This window comes from Phaethon lepturus, unplaced genomic scaffold (genome assembly GCF_000687285.1).
Source record: "Phaethon lepturus isolate BGI_N335 unplaced genomic scaffold, ASM68728v1 scaffold2181, whole genome shotgun sequence".
Lineage (NCBI taxonomy): Eukaryota > Metazoa > Chordata > Aves > Phaethontiformes > Phaethontidae > Phaethon > Phaethon lepturus.
The window spans coordinates 31,512-51,327 of NW_010515336.1; the positions used below are offsets into that span (position 1 = coordinate 31,512).

General features: G+C 41.6%; 1 protein-coding gene across 1 annotated transcript in view; it reads right to left on the bottom strand.

Annotated features, from left to right (window-relative positions):
- The window catches only part of ERGIC3 (ERGIC and golgi 3), a gene marked incomplete at its 5' end in the record, with an annotated part of 30,258 nt that extends 10,507 nt beyond the window's left edge, over positions 1-19,751 (bottom strand). The window contains 5 exons of the mRNA XM_010295710.1: positions 10,955-11,012; positions 12,502-12,667; positions 13,836-13,929; positions 18,266-18,385; positions 19,664-19,751. Coding sequence (XP_010294012.1) covers positions 10,955-11,012; positions 12,502-12,667; positions 13,836-13,929; positions 18,266-18,385; positions 19,664-19,751 — 526 coding nt within the window. The remainder of the gene's footprint in view (positions 1-10,954; positions 11,013-12,501; positions 12,668-13,835; positions 13,930-18,265; positions 18,386-19,663) is intronic.
- Between the last annotated feature and the right edge of the window lie 65 nt (positions 19,752-19,816).

Here is a 19,816-nt window from a genome sequence, read left to right on the forward strand (position 1 = left end):
AATCACACAGCTGCACGAACACTTGTGCTGGTGCAGCGCAGCAATGCACAGGGACGGGCAGGGATGCTCCTCCTGGTAGCTGTGCTCCTAGAACCCTATGCGGGATTATGGTCTTCAGCTTTAACGCTTGGGTAGTCACATGTGTTAGCCTGTGAAGTGGGAGCTGAGTACTGATAATGCTGACAAATCTTACACTAATAGTGCAGTACAAGAGAAATTCAAAGGCAGCACTTGAGAAAGACCAGTCATTAACCAGCCTGTTACACTAGGTTTGCATCGTGTGTAACATGTTTTAACAGTTATGGCTATCTCAAACAAAATTTCCTCACAGTGCTTGCTATGCCTTCCACAGATAAAATGCCAATTAATTAGTTTTTCTAAACTTCCTCCCCAATAAATGATTTACAACTCTGCAAAAAGGCATGATTTGTATTTTCAGTTTCTAAAACAGTCTTCCACCAGACCACACCTTTATTTATCTTGGATCACTGAAGACTGCTAAGCACATGTGTATATACTCTAGGTTGCAGGTCAATGTTCAGCTAGCCATAGTTTGCTTAACATAAAACAACAGGCTATTTAGCCTGCTTAGAGAAGAAACAGAGGAAACGGAACAGATCTTAAGAGACTGCCAGCTAGGACCAGAGACTGTTATTTCTGAAGAAACATAAACATACTCTTTCCTTTCTGTAACTGCAGCTAAGTGCCCAGCTAGGTAAAATAAAGAAACCTGTAAATCATCTTAAGTTTGTCAAGAAGTCTGTCTGGTTTTATATAACCTAGGTTTCTTCGCTGTTTTAGTAACACAGTTTTAAGAACTGCTGTCTACCCGAAGAATTCTCCCCATCTTTCATTTCTGACCTGAACAACCACAAAGCCTTCTTAGACTCTGAAATTCAGTCCTTTACCTGTAAAACAGGGTTAACATCACTTATGGGCCACCCACACTCTGCCAATAAACACATTAAGACTGCAAGAAACCCAAGACACAGCTACCCAAACATATTTCAAGGTGAGCTAGGACACCAATTTTCAAACTGGGGATGAATTTTCTGGAGGAAAACATCTTACAGGAGCACAGCAGCAGGAAGATGATGAGTGACATACGGATGCATTGTCAAGAGGAGATGGAGGCGCGGAGCAACACAGAAAATGTTGCAACTGGGGGAGGGAGTAAGCAAAGCTGAGAGCCTAAGCCCTCTCCTGAGTTGAAACATCACATCTCAATCTGTAGTCACCAGGATTACCCTTTAAAAAAATCCCATTGGTTTACAAACCCTCGGAAAACCTCCTACCGAGTATTCTTAGACTAGCAGGCTTGGTGCATGAATTCCCAGGAGAAATTCTTTAGCCTGTTGTACAAATGAGATTAAATGAGATAATTATCCCACCTGACTTCAAAAGGTAGAAGTCTCTCTAACGTGTCACCATGTCCCCCTCAATTACATTAGCTGCACAGAGCAACTAATAATCTGCCAACACATTATCTCCAACACTGATATATTAAAATAATTTAAGACAAAGATTAGAATCTCAATGTTTTCCATCTGATGACCTCATTTACCACAGAATGACCTGGGATGACTCTCGCTTTAGCTTTCAGGAAATCTTCTCAAATCCCAGCCTAGATCAACAGCTCCTCCCAAAGATTTATGGGTACAACAAATAATAGAAATTATGTTAGTTCTGTAGTAATCAGTTTGGCGGAGGGCAGGGGAAGGATACAGTAACACTTACTCTCAACAGCGTGCACTGCAAAAATGAGCAGAATAGGAGAGAAAAGAGAAATATTCAGATCTTTACAATGAAAAGATACAGAGACTCAGATAAAGCAGCATTTAAAAGTTGTACCAAAAAAGGGAAGAATAACAGCTTTGCTGGTGTGCTTTCTAGACCATATAAAATGACTCCTTAGCTAGCCAAAGGACTGATATATGAACAAGCAATCATTTAAAGCATAACAGAGAAATGAAAATGCAGGAATTAATCACTAAAAGGAAAAATATAGTGGGATGTCCATATATGTTAAGTGAGCTCTAAAGTAGCATGCCAGATAAACATGCTGGTTATATTTAGATTCTTTTTCAGTCTTAAGGCAACAGAAAGGTTGCCAAAAGCTATCCAGAAGTGCACTCAAAATGTTTACATTCAGAATATATTAACATTCAAAGCTGGGTAACCAGTTTTTGTTCTTAATCAGTCCTGTGCTTCTTCTATCACACCTGATGCACAGAGAAGGTAGCAAACCATAAAGTTTTTTTTATTCATTCTGTTGCAAGATCCCAACAAAGATGAATACCTGGAAGGATGGGGGGCAAGGAAGATTTATGTCTGGTTAAGTAACCTCCTTTTTGTTTGTTTCGAGAGACCGTTCACATATATTCAACACTGTTCATGACTAATCAGTAACTGTCATAGACTTATACCTCCTCAGAGATGGGCCTCTGAATCCTTCACGCAGCAACTTCGATCCACTTAGCCACCACCAGGGATGTAGCCAAATGCTACATCCCTGGTGGTGCTTCTACAACAGCATGCTTTTTGGTATGGAGAAGGTATGGAAGGTATGGAGAGCCTCCAGATGGCTGCTTGACAAATGTTAGGCATTCCCAACAACTGGTACGACTTGAGCTCTGATGGATTATAGCCCAGTGACAAACAGACTCCAAAACAGACTTGATATAACTTAAAAACAGTTTGTCCATCTGCACAGAAATGGGTGAGACCTTGCATCTTTCAGCTTCAGGACAACCAACTCAAAGGAGTTTTCCAGCACCCTTGGAAAAGTCCTTAGCAATGCTGAGGATGAAATAAGAATCTCAGCCTCCAGTATTCAGTTTGGGAATGAAAATGTTTAATTCCCTGGCAGACATTACTTTGGGACAGAAGTTAGAATGAGCTCACACAAACAGCCTCTGTGGAAGAAATACTGCACAGGTGATCAACCACAGGATTCGGTTCTCCACACTGAAATGATGTTCTCAACTGATGGAGATTGAGTCCCATATTATTTTTTTCAAGAATAAATGAATGGGCAGGAGAAGAACTCAGATGAGGAACTGGTATCTATAGAAGGCCTGTGCAATAGTAACAGCCCCACAACTAGTAGGGATCCAGGAAAGGAACAGAGAAAGAGGCTGCAGTCTCTTCAGAAAAAAGAATTAGTGTCACTTGCTCTTGGTTGCCAGTGAGAAGATGTCAAGGGACCAAAAAAATGACAACCAGTCTTCAGTCAAAGGTGGTATGTCCTTTTGCAATTCAGCATTCAAAACATTCAAAAGTATGTAAAGTAAGAGAGGTTATTAGGGGTCATCCATAGTGTACAAGGATGCCTTCAAAGAGGTTCTGGCTGTCAAACAAATCTTTAGTAGAGAAAGGAATAAACCCTCCCTTAAGTACATACGCAGAACATTAATGAAGATGTAGAACTGACGAGTGAATTCGTGTTCTTAGAGAGCTAAAATTTCACATCTCTAGGCAAAGCTCAGTGATTCTGAGCAGGCAGCTCCTTTTCCAAAACCATTATTGTCTCAAAGAGCAGCTTACTTGGGTTTTTTCCTTTCACAATCATCACCACAAATAAGAAGGAAAACAAATGGTAATCACAAAAACAGTGCCTTCAAAGATAACTTTGTACCTCCAGTTGACCATGTAGGGTGTAAGAAACCCACAACATTCGGACCACATACAGAACTGCTTCACCCACAGAAATTGTCACGGTCATTGAGATTGTGTCTTTAGGACAGAGTATGTCCTGAATGTTGTCATCAGCATCAGTTTCTTTTCTACGGAACTGAAGGAATCTAATGATACATTTTAAGGAATCCTGAAAAGCTCTCTGTCTGTCAATAAAGCATGATGGGCAATGTCTTCCCCAAAAAATAGTGATGATGGCACCCCAGCAACAGAATGGTCCAAAGATAATCTAAAGGATGAATGAGAAGCCTCAGCTCCCCCTTGACTAGAAGAAATATGGCAAGGAAGAAAGAAGTGGTATGATGATCATCTCTCTCCTGAGGAACCTATCACTAAGGACTCTCCTGCATGCTGGAAACTTGCTGCCAACCACTGCAGCTGAAGCAGGAGACGGCTGCTACTGTACAGGCATGGACAGAAATGGCAAGCAGCACCTGAACCACAAACCTTAGGAGGTTAAAAATCTAGATCATCCAATCATTCCTCTTTTCTCTGAGATAGAAAGGAAAGAGAGGAGGTGTGAACTGCTGCAAAGAAAACAGCTATAATATCCAGAATCACAAAGAGGCATAGCTGGTGCTGGTGGCTGTCCTTACAGAGGCACAAGTGAAAGATATAACTTCACCAAACCCTGCAGCACCCTGCATAAACTGAGCATAAAATCTCAGTCTGTGGAGCAGGCAACAGTGAAGCAAGCCCAATCTCAGCTAGTATCAAATGAATAAGCAGGGCTTGAGGCTGTGCTGCTTGGAACAGAAGACTGTAAATATCAACATTTGTCTCTGTTTTTCCCTTGATGCAGGAGAGCCAGGACTACTAGTTTCAGTGCCAAAAAGTCTGCTTGGAAGTGCTTCTTCAGTCCTCCTCACAACCTCCTTCAGTCCTCCTCCTAATGACCTGGAATTTCTCAGTGCACCGGGACCACAGGTGAGCTGAGGAACAAGACAGACCATTTGCAGCTGGTATGACATTCAGAAGTTGGGGGTCTTCTCTGACACTGAAGATGGAGCATCACGGTGCAAGCTTAAAGCAACCAATTTTCAACGATTCCAATAACTTGGGATGAAAATCAGCTTCACTTGCTTCAAAAGCAAATTCCCAAAGTTTCATCTTGGATTCTCTGGGAACACAGCATGCAAATGACAGACAGACAGAGCACCTGTCCAAGAAGCACAAGCAGTATATTTACACACTAGCTAAAAAGGAATTAAGCATTATAGACGGCACAAAGGCATAAGATCAGCTGTGTGAATTCTAGAGAGAACAATTTTGATGACCTGAGATGAGGAATGAATAGCAACACACACTAAAACACCTAGTAATGATGAAAACTAAGATAAAATATGAACAAAGTCTATGCTGCAGAAATACCTCTAGTATGGTCATGCTGAGAAGAACAGCAGAGAATGGTCAGCTGAGAAGAACATAGCATCTCCTTACTCATGAACCAGCCAGGAGGGAAAGCACAATAGAAGTCTGTCTTTCATAGATATAGTAGGGTCAAACTTTATCAGTTCTTGAGTTTTCCACTTAGGTATACTGGAAAATGTGAATATGGACGGATAAAAATTGCATTAATCCAGCAGAGCCAGACCTTTCTCTTAGGGATCTAAAGATAGAAAAATACCCTCCCTCAATTTCCAAATTACATTACCTTCAGGGCCTGGGGATTATGAGAAACCAAAAGGAATGCAAAGTTGTATTTAATGACTTTGTGTAGAAAAATGTATAATTATGGAACCAACAGCGAAAGAACATGAGAACAAAGGTTACATACAAACATATAAAATATTCACGTAAACAATAAGGGAAGCAAAGTTATCTCACCTGGATTTAACATTCATGCAGGCAGAAGGAAAACAAAATAAAAAGGACAAAATAACTTTTTTATTACAAGTGGACAAACCTTTTTTTTTTTTAAAAACAGTTTTAGTTTGTCAGCATTTCCAGTGTTTCTAGTTCCTTCAGACACACGAATATTGCATAAACACAGGAAGGAGAACTTGTGCTAAACCAAGTGAAATGTAAAACACCTACTTTGCAAAAAAGAGATTATCAGGAGACCTTCAGAGGTCCTTGGGGCATAAAGATTACCATGGTATAAAGACATTTAAGAAATGTCTGGGGTCATATAAGATTTTGGTAATGCATTTTTCTGAGAAAGTTCGAGACGTTAGGGTCTGATTTTTTAATAAAAAACCCTCAGGACATTTAGAGTGACAAACACAAGTGAAATGTGGCTTGAATCTACTTCAGCAGCTGTTATCCTATGATAGATAATGCACTTGCATCTCTTACGAGCATGAGATTCATAGGATATCTACTTCAAAACTTCAATTCCTGTTAGTCAATATACACGTCTGCATTAAAACACCTATAAATACTATACAGTCAATAAATAATTCAGAATCACCAAATGTGATTGTAACTAATAAAACCTGATACCCAGTAAACTCTGAAGAAGTCTTACCCACTCATACAGTATATAAAAATGAAGAGCAATTGCTCATAATTTTATTTTGATGGCTACTCATTAGCATTTTCCTGATTAGGAAAGTAATGGAATTTAGTCTGCTGTATTCAGATAATGTTAGCAAACGTGAATGTAATTTCAATCTTTTTTCCTAGTCTAAACAAGGACCTCTGATCTTCTCTGTCCTAATTGAAGGATTTCTGCCAAGCCAAAGACAAAGAATCAAGGTTCATGGATGTGAGAAATAGGATGAACTCCTCTGGGCAAGGCCACTCCCTGCCTTTTACCTACCTTCTCACATTCAGCTGGTGCTGTCAAACCTCACCTTGTGTTGCGTTTTGTAATCTATAAAGTATTATTTCAGGCAAATGATTTCTGGGGACAAAATACGTGTATGTGAGAACAAAAACACAGGCAAGGAGAGAGAACTGTGTATGGAAAAGGAAGCCCAAACAAGAAATGAATGATCCCTGAAAAATAAGACTTCTTCTGGGTCACATCTATGCTAGGGCAGTTACTCAAACAAAACAAAAGGACATAAAGATTGAGCTACATACAGTTAAAACTAACATACCTAGCCAGAGAGAAAATTGTACCTTACTCAGTGCTGGTTCTGGTTTGCATGTGTTTTAGCCCCATGTCTCCTCTTACTTCTTATTCTACTTTCTGAAAAAAGCAATTTCAACTTGCATCTACCCAGGAGAAAAGTTACAATTTTGAAGATGTTAACACCAAGCACATGATGAAAGTTCAGAAGCTCAGAGCAGGATTACATTTACACTCAGATTTACAAAGTGCTTCTGAATAAGAGCCTTCGCACTGTCATGAAGATGTTTGTGTAGATTCCCTAGCTGGAGATATATTAAACAACAGTAACCCTCAGGAGAAGCAGTCAGTAACAGCGCAAGAAACAAAAGCTGGTGTGTTAGCTTCAGTATTTGAATAGCACCAAAAAATAAAAGTACGGACTCAGGTCTAGCCATCAGCTGTACAAATGAGGTATAGCTACTCTGACATGAGGCAAGGAGAGCAGTGCAATGGAACGAACTTTCCATAGTACTGACATTCTTGTTCACACCCCTGTTCTCTACTGATAGGGAGTAGGGAATAGAAGGAAGGAGCAAAACTAAGAAGCAAAACACTATGTCAGTCGTCACAGTTTTGTATCATACGGGTCTAGTAAAATTATTATTTTGATTGGATTGTTAATGTGTTTTTTGACGATAACAGTTTGGAATATTCAGACATTCAAGTTCATCCTGCATGACATTCTCTTAAGTGTATTAATAGGACTGAGCATTAACATAGACCTTCTTAAATGGATCAAAAATCACACACTCATAAGTTCTTGTGTGGATTTATGATCCAAACAAAGTATTTCCAGGAGAGCTCTGGAAATATCACAGCAGAGCTCTATCCTCTGACAAATACTAGTCAAGTTCTTTAGCTGTAATTAAAGGGGAAAAAAACGTTTCTTCTTTCTGTAAACTTAAAAAAAAAAAAAGGGATTATGAAGAAAGGTTATGAGGCAGAAAACAGTTTCAGCTTCATGTACAAGAAAAAAAACAGGCTCTGAGCTGTCTATTTCCCTCAGGGGTCAGGGAAAACTCCTTGGTTGTTGGCTGGTGCCATGAAAACATTGCCCAGGAAAAGGTTGGGAAAAAAGGGAAATCACGTGTTATGAGTAACTAGGAAAGCAAGAGAGAACAAAAGGAAGAAAATCAATACGCCACTGCCTACGTAGTGCTTAGCCTGACCTTAATCCTGGTTGCAGTCTGGTACCTCCAGACAGAGCTGAACTGAAAGACCTTCAGAGAAATCCAGCAAGGAAGCTCAGAGCTCGAATGGCTTCCACAGGAAAGGTCTACAACATCCTGAGAGGCAGGGAGAGAGCAGAGAGCAATCGTTCGCTCTTTTCCAACAGAGGAGCAAGGGCCAGATACAGCTAGTGGGAGCAAGCAAATGAGGGGAGGTGTTTTTTCTTACAGCAGAGCAGACCTGTTTTAATGCCTTGCAAACGGGTGTTGTAAATGCAAAACACTTACATGGGTTCATGGTGAGATGGGAAAGTACCTGAAAGAGAGCCACTAAGGACTCTCAGTAGATTGTAACAGACTCAGGTGATCTCAAGAGCTAAAAACAGTTGCACATGGAGGAAGGTATTAGGGGCCTTTCTTCCTCATTATTTAATGTGACAGAATTACCAGAAAGTGGTAAGTTTGTCTGCCCAATGTCCCTCATCCTACTTGTTTTTATTGTTCTCAAAACACCAATATTCCTAATTCTGCCTCCAAAAAGTTACTGCAAAGTAACTACATCGTGCTTTCTGGTTTTCACCTCTATTTTCCCACTGGGTTTTCAATGACTTCTGGGACACATGCAATTACAGAGCTATCCTCACCCCACCTGCTCCTCTGCGTACACAAAGAGCAAGTAGCTCTCAGGACAGCCAGCTTGCATTCATGTCTATTACAGACAATAGAGGCAATGCAGAGGTGGTTCTTGTTAACTTAAATACATGCTGTGAAGTTGTAAATACTGGCTGTAGCAAGGTTGCTGTTGTCACACTACTTTAAGCACACAAAGCAAGTTCTGCAGGAAGAAGTGGAATAATTTATTATTGACAACAATTAATTCTGTGAAGAAAAACAGGCAGGTTTTTTTGCACAAAAGTGCTTCTTAATCTGTAGAAACTATGCTCAAAACCTTGCTTGTTTTTCTCCAAATACACCAGTTACTCTCACAAAGCACATTCACATTCTCCCCTGACCTTTACCTCAAGTGGTACAGGTTAAACTGTAGTGAGTGACAGGAAGGGGAAAAAATCAGACTGAAATTAAAGCTCTTTGTGAAACATTTACTTCAAATTTCACACTTCAAGAACTTGATCAAGGGAACCGCAAATGTTCCATTAAACCACAAATGTTTTTAATCAAGTTAATGTGTTAAACTTATAAGGCAGGGACTGGGGGGCAAAATCCCTCTCACTATAAGAGAAGATCAGGTTCAAGACCATCTGAGGAACCTGAACATACTATGTCTATGGAACCCAATGAGATGCATCCCAAAGTCCTGAGGGAATTGGCTGATGTAGTCAACTTACTGCTGTGCCTGGTGAAGATCATGGAACAAATCCTTCTAGAAGCTATACTAAGGCATATAGAGGATAGGGAGGTGATTCAAGACAGCCAGCATGGCTTCACCAGGGGCAAGTCCTGCCTGGCCATCTACGATGGAGTGACCACTTCAGTAGACAAGGAAAGAGCCACTGATGTCATCTATCTGGACTTCTGTAAGGCATTTAACACAGTCCTCCACAACATCTTTCTCTCTAAATTGGAGAGATATGGATTGATGGGTGGACTATGTAATAAGGAATTAGTTGGATGGTTGCATCCAGGGAGTAGTGGTCAACAGCTCCATGTCTGGATGGAGATCAGTGATGAGTGGCATCCCTCAGGGGTCTGTATTGGGTACTATTTAATATTTTCATCAATGAAACTGACAGAGGGATCGAGAGCACCCTCAGCAAGTTTGCAGGGGACACCAAGCTGAGTGGTGCTGTTGACATGCCTGAGGGACGGGATGCCATCCAGAGGGACTTGGGCAAGCTTGAGGAATGGGCCCGTGTGAACCTCATGATGTTTAACAAGGCCAAGTGCAGTGTCCTGCATCTGGGTCAGGGCAACCCCTGGTATCAGTACAGACTAGGGGGTGAAGGGATTGAGAGCAGCCCCGCTGAGAAGGACTTGAGGGTACTTGGGGATGAAAAACTGGACATGAGTGTGCTCGCAGCACAGGCGGCCAACTGTATCCTGGGCTGCATCAAAAGCAGCGTGGCCAGAAGGTTGAGGGAGGAGATTCTGCCCCCCTACTCCGCTCTGGTGAGACCCTACCTGCAGTGCTGCATCCAGCTCTGGAGCCCTCAGCACAGGAAAGACATGGACCTGTTGCAGCGGGGCCAGAGAAGGGCTACAAAAATGATCAGAGGGATGGAACACCTGTCCTGCGAGGAAGTTGGGGTTGTTTAGCCTGCAGAAGAGATAGCAATGGGACAAGGGGTGACAATTTTAAACTAGAAGAGGGTAGATTCAGACTAGAATAAAGAAGAAATTTTTTACGATGAGGGTGGTGAACCACTCGCACAGGCTACCCAGAGAATTGGTAGATGCCCCATAACCCTGGAAACGTTCAAGGTCAGGTTGCACGAGGCTCTGAGCAGCCTGATCTAGCTGAAGATGTCCCTGCTCATTGCAGGAGGGGTTTGGACTAGATGGCCCTTTTTAAAGGTCTCTTCCAACCCAAACCATTCTATGATCCTATAAACCACCACTACTATTCTGGCCACTGTGAATTTATATATATACTTAAGGAAGTCCTTCACAACTTAAATTTTACTCTGAAAGTTCTGGATTGTTTTAAAATTCTCCTGAAGTACCCAAAATATCCCTTTCCAGAGATACTGATACTCAGGTCCTGGATTGAACACCTTAGTTGAGGTTATTTTACAGCAGAGCAGCAAAGTTTTGTGGAACAAGTGAGACTGAGAGACTGCCCAGAAACATTCTCCTCCAAGTTCTTCCACACCCATGTGGCAGCACCTCCAGAAAACACTTTTCTCTTTGTTCATGAGGGTTCTAAACCTCTGTAACAAAACTTCAACATCCTCCCCACTGAAGCACTGCCGCTGTTATTATGGATAGCAATGCAAAGATATTAAAAGAAAACAGTCAGATATATTTGGAAGCTAAAGGTCACAATACACAGGAAAAGAAAATACTTTACCATGTACATGAGACTGTTGGAAACTTTTTCCTGGTGCAAAGTGGAAATTTCCAGCGACCTGCAGGAGACAGTAATCTTTCATTAAAAGGTCTGAATCTATATAAACAAAGCAGTCGCACTGGTGCAAGGATTTTTAAATTTTTGTTTAATCAAGATATACACCAAGCAACTAATTTTCATAGGTGGCAATACCAGCAGATATTATCCTAAAAGATATGAATTACCCCTCTTCCTCACAGGCAGTCATGTGGAAAGCCCTAATTACATACTGATGTTGATAATAACTGTTCCATGCAGATTATTTTAGTGGACATAAAAATGGGAAGAAGGAATTAAGTATATTGGGAGGGAATTTGCTGCTGCAGGAAATACAAAAAGGTATCACAGAAAAGGAGTGGGGAAAGTAGCTGAGAGGGAGAAGTAGCAGGATAAAAAAACCCTTAATACAATACACAACAGTGATCCTATGTATGCATCCATGAAAATAAGCTGCATGCAAAAATAAAGCACTAAACCTACAAAAACTCACACCCAACAAACCAACCCCCAAAAGACAAACGTTAAAATTTCATCCTCAAATCTGAAAGACATATGGATATTAGGTGCCAATCCTCCCTGACACTTACTAGCAATCATACACATTCTCCCCTGGAAGATCTGAATGTCCCAAGCTCATGCGCTACATTACACCTTATGTTAACCACAGACCTGATGAGAATGGAAACGTGCAAAATTCCAAGTGCATAACAGCAGCCCCCAGAAACTTCACCAGTGACATCCACCTTTACACCCTTGCTACCTCCAGCATTCCTCTTTGAACCTTTTCTGCTCATCACACTTTGTGATAGAGGGTCCCATAACAGTTTGGTAGCCATGATGATGCTCCAGTCACAATGTCTGGCTTTGTGAGTAAAAGGTTTACTTTCCAAAAATAAAGAACGTGGTCTCCAGGAAGAGTACACAAAGATGTAAAAAACCCCAGAGTTTGAATTAAAAAAAAAAAAAAAAAAAAATTAGCATGGGCCTGACTTCTAGAAAGTATTTGTGTATCTAACCTTCATGTCCAAGTGTTCTGTGTTTGGTAACCCACCAAATGACAGCGTAGTTATACAGTTATGTCGTATACCTTGCACTACATTTTCACACACCAGCTGCAAAAACCTCTGCTGGCAAGTCCTTGGTTACTGTTATCTGCAGCATCCACTGGTGTCTCTGTTTTAAGACTAGAAGGGCAGGTGGGACAACCTAACCTCAAAGCAGCTGCCTCTCCTCCTACAGAAACCGCAGCAGAAAGACTCGCTAGCTAGAAGTAGGAAAAGCTAAGCTTCTCCAACCCACACAACAAAGCAGAGAATTAGCCCCTTCTTGCTGCTTTTCCTGACTCTCCTACTGAAGCCCTTTACAGGCACAAGTACCTTGCTGATCCCAGGGGTTATATTACAGACCTGTGAATACCTAAAGCTGGAAAAGGAGAGGAACACCCTGACTCTGCCTTTTCACAGTCATCACCATCATGCAACAGGTTCACAGCAAAATCCATCTCTCACCTTGTTGACCTCTAGGAAACCATACACTTGGCAGCCCTCATTCTTCTGCTCTTGCATTTTCTGGCTAAACCCTTCCCTCTTGCACTGCTCTATGCTATCCGGGTTCTTGAAGGCCCAGCCTCGCCGCCTGTATGCTTCTCTGACATCGTCACAAGTATTACAACACCTGCAAAAGCACAAGTACAAGCACCATGTTACCATCTGTATTGCTTTGAAGAGATGCTCCAGCTCAGGACTTGAATCCCTGGTGGATTTTTCTTCATAAAGCAGTAAGGCAAACATCAGGGACTGCACCTTGAACATTGGCCTAATGCTCCTGAAGGAGCTCAAGCTTCTTGATGTACTTTTTGAGATTTTTGCATGAGGATGCAATCTGTTTTAACGCACTGCTTGAGTCTGAAGAGGGCTTTGCCTGTCCATTTAGACAACCAAGTCACTCCTTGGCAAATAAATTTGCTACAAAAACATCATCGGTGTCCCACAGTTCTGAGCACTTTGGAACTTTCCCATGTGAACAAAGCATCTGCCTGTTTCTATTCCTCCTCTCCTGTTTTTAGGGCAAGACTGTCAACACTGGAGGAATGGCATACTTCATTATTCTTCTGCCTCTGTATAACACTTTGGTCACTGGAAAAAACAGTTTTCTTTCTTGGTTCCATGTTTTGCTGGACCAAGGAAGAAGTTGAAGACTAGAATCATGAATCCCTCAACATGGAAACATCTCTGGGGAATGATGCAACTTGACAGATGGGACAAACCAAGTTACTAAGGAGACAATAGTAGCAAAGGATAGTCCAGAATCTAGGGACTATCACGGATCCATTCTTACAGAAATTTGCAGGTACGAGGAATGAGAAACACCAAATGACACTCCTTGTTTGAGTGAGCAATAAATGTCCGGTCTTTGCTTCCGTAAGGATCCAACGCCTGCAGCGGAAGTGAGAAGGTAAAGCTATAGCCAGTTTTTATTCCAAGAGAGCTCACGGCACTGTGAAATAATTTACACAGCTCCCCTCTGGACACCAAATAATCCCAGAAAAGGTTCTGTTTGCTGAGACATAATCTCTGTGCTACTGCAAAGCAGTGCAATTTGCACTGCCCTTAAACAGGCATGTAGACAAACTTGACAACCTAACTTTGCAACGTTCTTAACAATCATGAGCACAGCTTCCAAAAGTGTACCAAAACCACAACAGTTCTCATCATTCCCTGAACATGTGCCCCGGAGGATTTCATTGCACATATCTTTATAGATATTTTGAAAAAAATAGTGCATGCAACATAACCATAGTAATTCAAGTGCTAAGAAGATACGAAAAGGTTGTAAAGGTTACCGAATGTCCTCTGACTCTGCCCCGTAACAGCTCTCACAGCGATCGGCATCCAAAGAATTTGGATCAAGCACTTTTTCTTCTTCCTTCCCCAGCTCTAAGGCAAAAGAGGATTCAAAGTGATGAGGCATGTCTAGAAATGCTATCTTGTACTCTTGTTTTGTTCTACACACAGTAATTGTTCTGCCCAGGAATGCAACAATTTTGTGTCGTAACCTGCACATCCTGCACTCAAAGCCCACCTAAAATGGTACGCATACAGCCTGTTGAAGAGTGAAGCAAGACCAGGCAGCAGAGCAGCATTTGACATCTCAAGAACACCCTCCAAAGAAAGAATTGGTTATCTGTAAGCCTTGCTGGAGCACTGATCAGTTGTTACTCGCATAAAGGCTTTGTTAAAACATTATTTAAAGTAGATCCAATCAGTAAATCGCAAGTGACACAGGACCAGGTACACAAACAAAATTTTAGAGAGCAGTCAACAGTGCATAACGCATAATCCTGTCCCAAGATGTGCACGGAACATGGTTACATATCAGTGTGAAACAGTATCAGAGCGGGAGTCTCCCAAGTGGAAAAATTACACCCGGTGCACCAGGATGACAATGCTGACAAGGCACACGTTAACCACTGCTCACTAAAAATCTACCAGGAGTTTCTACCTTCTTCATGACTTCACAATTCTGACAATGTCTGTGTCACACGCATGTTGAATACACAGCCGCATTACAGCTGGGGCACGAACTCATGGAGTTTTATGTTCTTATGTGCAGAAGGCTGAAGAGGGACTTGTAACAGAGATGACAGCTGGTGACAGCTGAAACCCGCCAAAGGGCAGGAGATGCCCACAGAAAACTCAAACAGGACTTTTGTTTTGTCAAGAACCAAAACAAATATCAAAGGTCTGCAAATTTTGGCATTAGGAGTAAGTGAGCCAAGGAATCTTGTGTTTAAAATTTTCAAAAACATTGGCTCTTTTTATAAGAGGCCCCCTTAAAATCAGACTGTTTCAACTCACAAATACTGAAGGACAGGACCAAGTCTCTTGGGTTACAAAAGCCTTCTAAGGCTCGCTATCTAGGCACTGCTGCACCGCCCTCTCTAAGCCTTGAAAAGGTGGCTCCTTGGATAACTAATGCTGGGGAAGGCAATATGGTACATAGTCAAACACTGCTGAACGGATAAAATGTTATCAGGGCCTTGTTTGTTGAGATTGGGAAGTATAGCAGGTGGATGGAAGTGAGTATTAAAGGTGTCCATATTTCATATTAGCTGCAGAAAAAAGATTTTAACTACAAAGTATGAAATATACATGAAAAATCAAACATTAACCTTATTTCTTTAATCAAATACTTTATGATAGTTATGATCAAGCAAATAACTTTTTGGGAAATATACCCATTATTAATCAACTGTGCGAGACTTACTTTCTAAAGCTTACAACATTCAACGTAGTTGAAAGCGCACTTAAGAATTCATTGTTTAAAAAAATGGAATGGCTTTTATTCCTGTAATTACACTAAAAGATAGTGTCAGGAAGAAAACAGCTTAACAATCGCTAAGCTTTGTCAAAGCCATGATTTCCAACATTCGAACAAGGACACCTGTACAATACATGGAGTCTTTCAAGATACAGCAACCAGTATAAGTCTGTTGAGTTGCCTCACAGGCAGCATCCGGAGGTAATGCACGCAGATTAGATACTATAGAGAAACTGTAGTACATTGAACTTTACATGCAGGGTTTCTTGCTGTTAACATGGTCCTCAAATTGCATGCAGATGTGATATGTGAAATTGGAAAACTCTGTCCACGTTAAAAGGAAGGAAATAAGAACAACCAATAAAGAATTCAATCATTTATTATCATTCAGTGGAAATGAGTAAGGCGAAATCCAAGCACAGAATGCAAGTACCATAGAAATCATTAAGCTATTAACTATTTTAATGCAAATATGATTAGGAAAAGCATCCAGATACTACTCCATAAAATTTGGGTATGCTTTACTAAATTTAAGGTCATGTCGTAGCTTAACCCCAGCTGGCAACTAAGTGCCACATAGCCGCTTGCTCACCTCCCCCTGCTGGGATGAGGGGGCGGGATCAAAGAATAAACATGAGAAAACTCATGGGTTGAGATAAAGACAGTTTAATAGGTAAAGCAAAAGCCACATGCACAAGCAAAGCAAAACAAAGAATTCATTCACTACTTCCCATCAGCAGGCAGATGTTCAGCCTTCTCCAGGAAAGCAGGGCTCCATCACACGTACTCTGAACATCCCCCATTTCCTTCTTCCCCCCAGCTTTATATGCTAGGCATGTTGTCGTATGGCATGGAAAATCCCTTTGGCCATTTTGGGTCAGCTGTCCTGGCTGTGTCCCCTCCCAGCTTCCCAAGCACCCCCCACCTTCCCATTGGCGGATCAGAGCATGAGAAGCTGAACAGTCCTTGACTGCTTAGCAACAAGTAAAAACATCAGTATGTTATCAACATTATTTTCATCCCAAATTCAAAACATAGTCTCATATTAGCTTCTATGAAGAAAATTGACTCTAACCCAACCAAAACCGGCACAGGTCAATATTGCTATATAGTTGCCATTTATAAGTGCCACATAGCCGCTTGCTCACCTCCCCCTGCTGGGATGAGGGGGCGGGATCAAAGAATAAACATGAGAAAACTCATGGGTTGAGATAAAGACAGTTTAATAGGTAAAGCAAAAGCCACATGCACAAGCAAAGCAAAACAAAGAATTCATTCACTACTTCCCATCAGCAGGCAGATGTTCAGCCTTCTCCAGGAAAGCAGGGCTCCATCACACGTACTCTGAACATCCCCCATTTCCTTCTTCCCCCCAGCTTTATATGCTAGGCATGTTGTCGTATGGCATGGAAAATCCCTTTGGCCATTTTGGGTCAGCTGTCCTGGCTGTGTCCCCTCCCAGCTTCCCAAGCACCCCCCACCTTCCCATTGGCGGATCAGAGCATGAGAAGCTGAACAGTCCTTGACTGCTTAGCAACAAGTAAAAACATCAGTATGTTATCAACATTATTTTCATCCCAAATTCAAAACATAGTCTCATATTAGCTTCTATGAAGAAAATTGACTCTAACCCAACCAAAACCGGCACAGGTCAATATTGCTATATAGTTGCCATTTAAATAACTGACAATGTCAGTGTTACTAATATAAACTGATAATCATAGCGTTTAATGAAGATGGGCAGATACTTCTGATCTAACTTGCAACATGGGTGATGGAAACCGAACTAGCTCTGCGTGCTTTTTCCAGACAATAGAAATTGCTAATTGTGTGCAATGCATCTGATCTCTTGTAAAACGTCTCCTCTAGGTGAGACAGTTTGCTCTCTACAAGTTCCTCTTCCTCTCCACTGGTTATATGAGGCATCACAGCAACCAGTTCAGCAGAGTAATCCCGATAGAGATTGGCAATACAAGTAAGGCAGGAAGCCTACATGTGTTAACAGAGAATTAGATACAGAAAAGGTGTTTTTGTTCCCAGGCGTTAAATTTGTAGTGCCACAACCTCTGAATACAGAAGGGCTGCTAAGTCACACAATAGTAAGAACACTATCACCACATTCCCATGACAACGGGAGAAACTCTTGCACCTACCAATTGTTCAGCTCTTGGCTTAGTTTAGACTTTCAACTTCAGGAACAGAAAAGTTAAATCTCAGTGATACAAATCAAGAAATTTAGTTCATGCTGATACGTAGAACTACACTATCTCCCAGAAAAGGTAATAAGGAGCTCATGTTTTGGAAAGGAAAAGTCAAGGCAGTATCACTTTTAGATTGCAACACTTTGTCAGAACAGTTTCTGGTTTGTATCAGGGTACAATGATGAGTCATAACATGTAAAAAATGTAAAGGAGAGCTTTATGTAGCCAAGATCCACTTACTACAATTTGTAACTGATAAAGCAACTAAAATATATTTATTGCGTATGCATTAAGACACCCAAAGTAAACATAGTGAAGTGCAAGTTTAGGCATAAGGGTCGAGTCACTGGAGGCTTCCCTGGAGACAGGCTCTTTCCTCTAACCAGGTCGTCCCATTCGCTAACCCACTGTGATTTAACAATACAACCGAAGTCAAGTTTTGCCAGGACAGCTGCTTGATTTCTAGCCATAAGACCATTAACTCAGCAGCTTTATTCCTGAAATGCATCCATGAGTCCTTGACGTACTTTCAGAGGGACTAGGCAAAGATTTGCCTCAGAAAAGCAGCAAGTATAACAGGAGTTTGTCTAACTTGCCAGTTTACTAGATTTGCATGCCATCAACTCCTCAAGAGTTTATGGTGTTTAAATGCTCTCCAGCTGTCCCTTGTTCCAGCAACTCTCAAAATGGGCATACAGTGATGGAAAGACTATGAGAGCATCCATTCAAGAAAGGCAGAAAAGCATCTTACCGTGTCTCTCTGCCTCTGGAGTCACACGATTGCCAGCTTTATCCAAACGCTGTTTAAACAGATTGTGCTCCACATCCAGCTGCTGCTCTCCTGCTACATCCATAGCATCGATGCTCAAATCTGAAACCCACAAGCAGGGAAAGTGGTCTATAAACATTCATTTGCTATGGCCTGTGGCAGGCTGAGGAAGCATTCAACCTGTGAAAATACCAAATCTTTCAGCCAGGGGGATAAGAATGTGCCAAACTTGAAGAGCGTGGATGGCTGGGGCCAAGTGACATATAGGGAATAAAACACACCTTGCAGCACCCCAAATGACCCTTCCAAATACTGGGGTTGGTTTGGTGTACAAGAAGGACTGTTTCCAACTACCACAGAAAGCATTACCCTGAAAGGTAAATACACTTAAAGCAAAAAACCAAAACCGAACCCCTCAAAGCCCATAACTATTTTCAGTAGTTCAGGAGCTAAGCTTAAAATTGGTTGAAAGCTGCCTCCTACATCTACCCCCTCATCCTTTCCCCTTCAACATCAGCACATTTCCTTGTGACCCCTTTGCACAAAGAAGACTGAGGAGGTCTGTGGTCTCAGCCTGGTATCAAAGCACTGTGATGCACTTGTGGCTATGTGCTCTCTTATAAGACTGACAGCTTCTCTGCACGTAACAGCAGAGGCTTCCAGTCTCTCTGGCCTTCCCACGCCCTTTGAAATGTGAGGAAGGCAATGACCAATAATATCTTGGGTGGCCAGAAGGAAGTCAGACTCACTACATTCAGAGCCATTACCCAAAGGAATTACTACAACAGAACAAGAGACAGGGAAGATTAGTGGGCAGTTGGATAATGGGCACAGCAGTAACACCCAGTAAGACTTGCAAAATCTTCTGTCACTTCATCCTGCGACTTTGTTTTGAATTTAGTTAAAAGGTAATCATATTATTAATGCTCATTTTGATTTTAAAAACTCTGGAGAAAGATTATTACGTGACAGTCAAATTTAACTACAAAAATCACAAAAGACACTACAAAAGTTGCTCCTTGTCAAGTGATTTCCTCTATTTTTTCAACAACAATACAGTCATATCTTCAGTCCCAAGATGTGACAGCTTCTTCAGTATTACTGAGCTCTCTGACAAAGTATACCACCATACAGAACTGTAAGTGGGTTTATACCTTAGCCTCATTTATAATCTAGAAGAATAATACTGCCTGACTGGCAGCGCAGGTTTAAGCGCACACCAGGCCTGGCTGGAATCACTGCATAACCACGAGGGATCACCAGTTCCTCCCTGTTGTGGCCCATGCAGCAGCGCAGCACTCAGAAGCGCCAAACACACTGAGCCTGCTGGGACCTTGGCAACTGCGAAAATTATCCCCAGTATTCAGATGTTGGACTCACAAGCACAAGGCATATGTGGAAAAATAACATCTAGATTGATCTGCAGTTTCTCTCCCCTTGATTTGTCAACGTACAATTCCGGATGAACCTAGGAATGAAGAGAAAACAAAGAGTCCTGTTTCACTCGGAAGCAAATCAAAAGGCCTCTTTCCC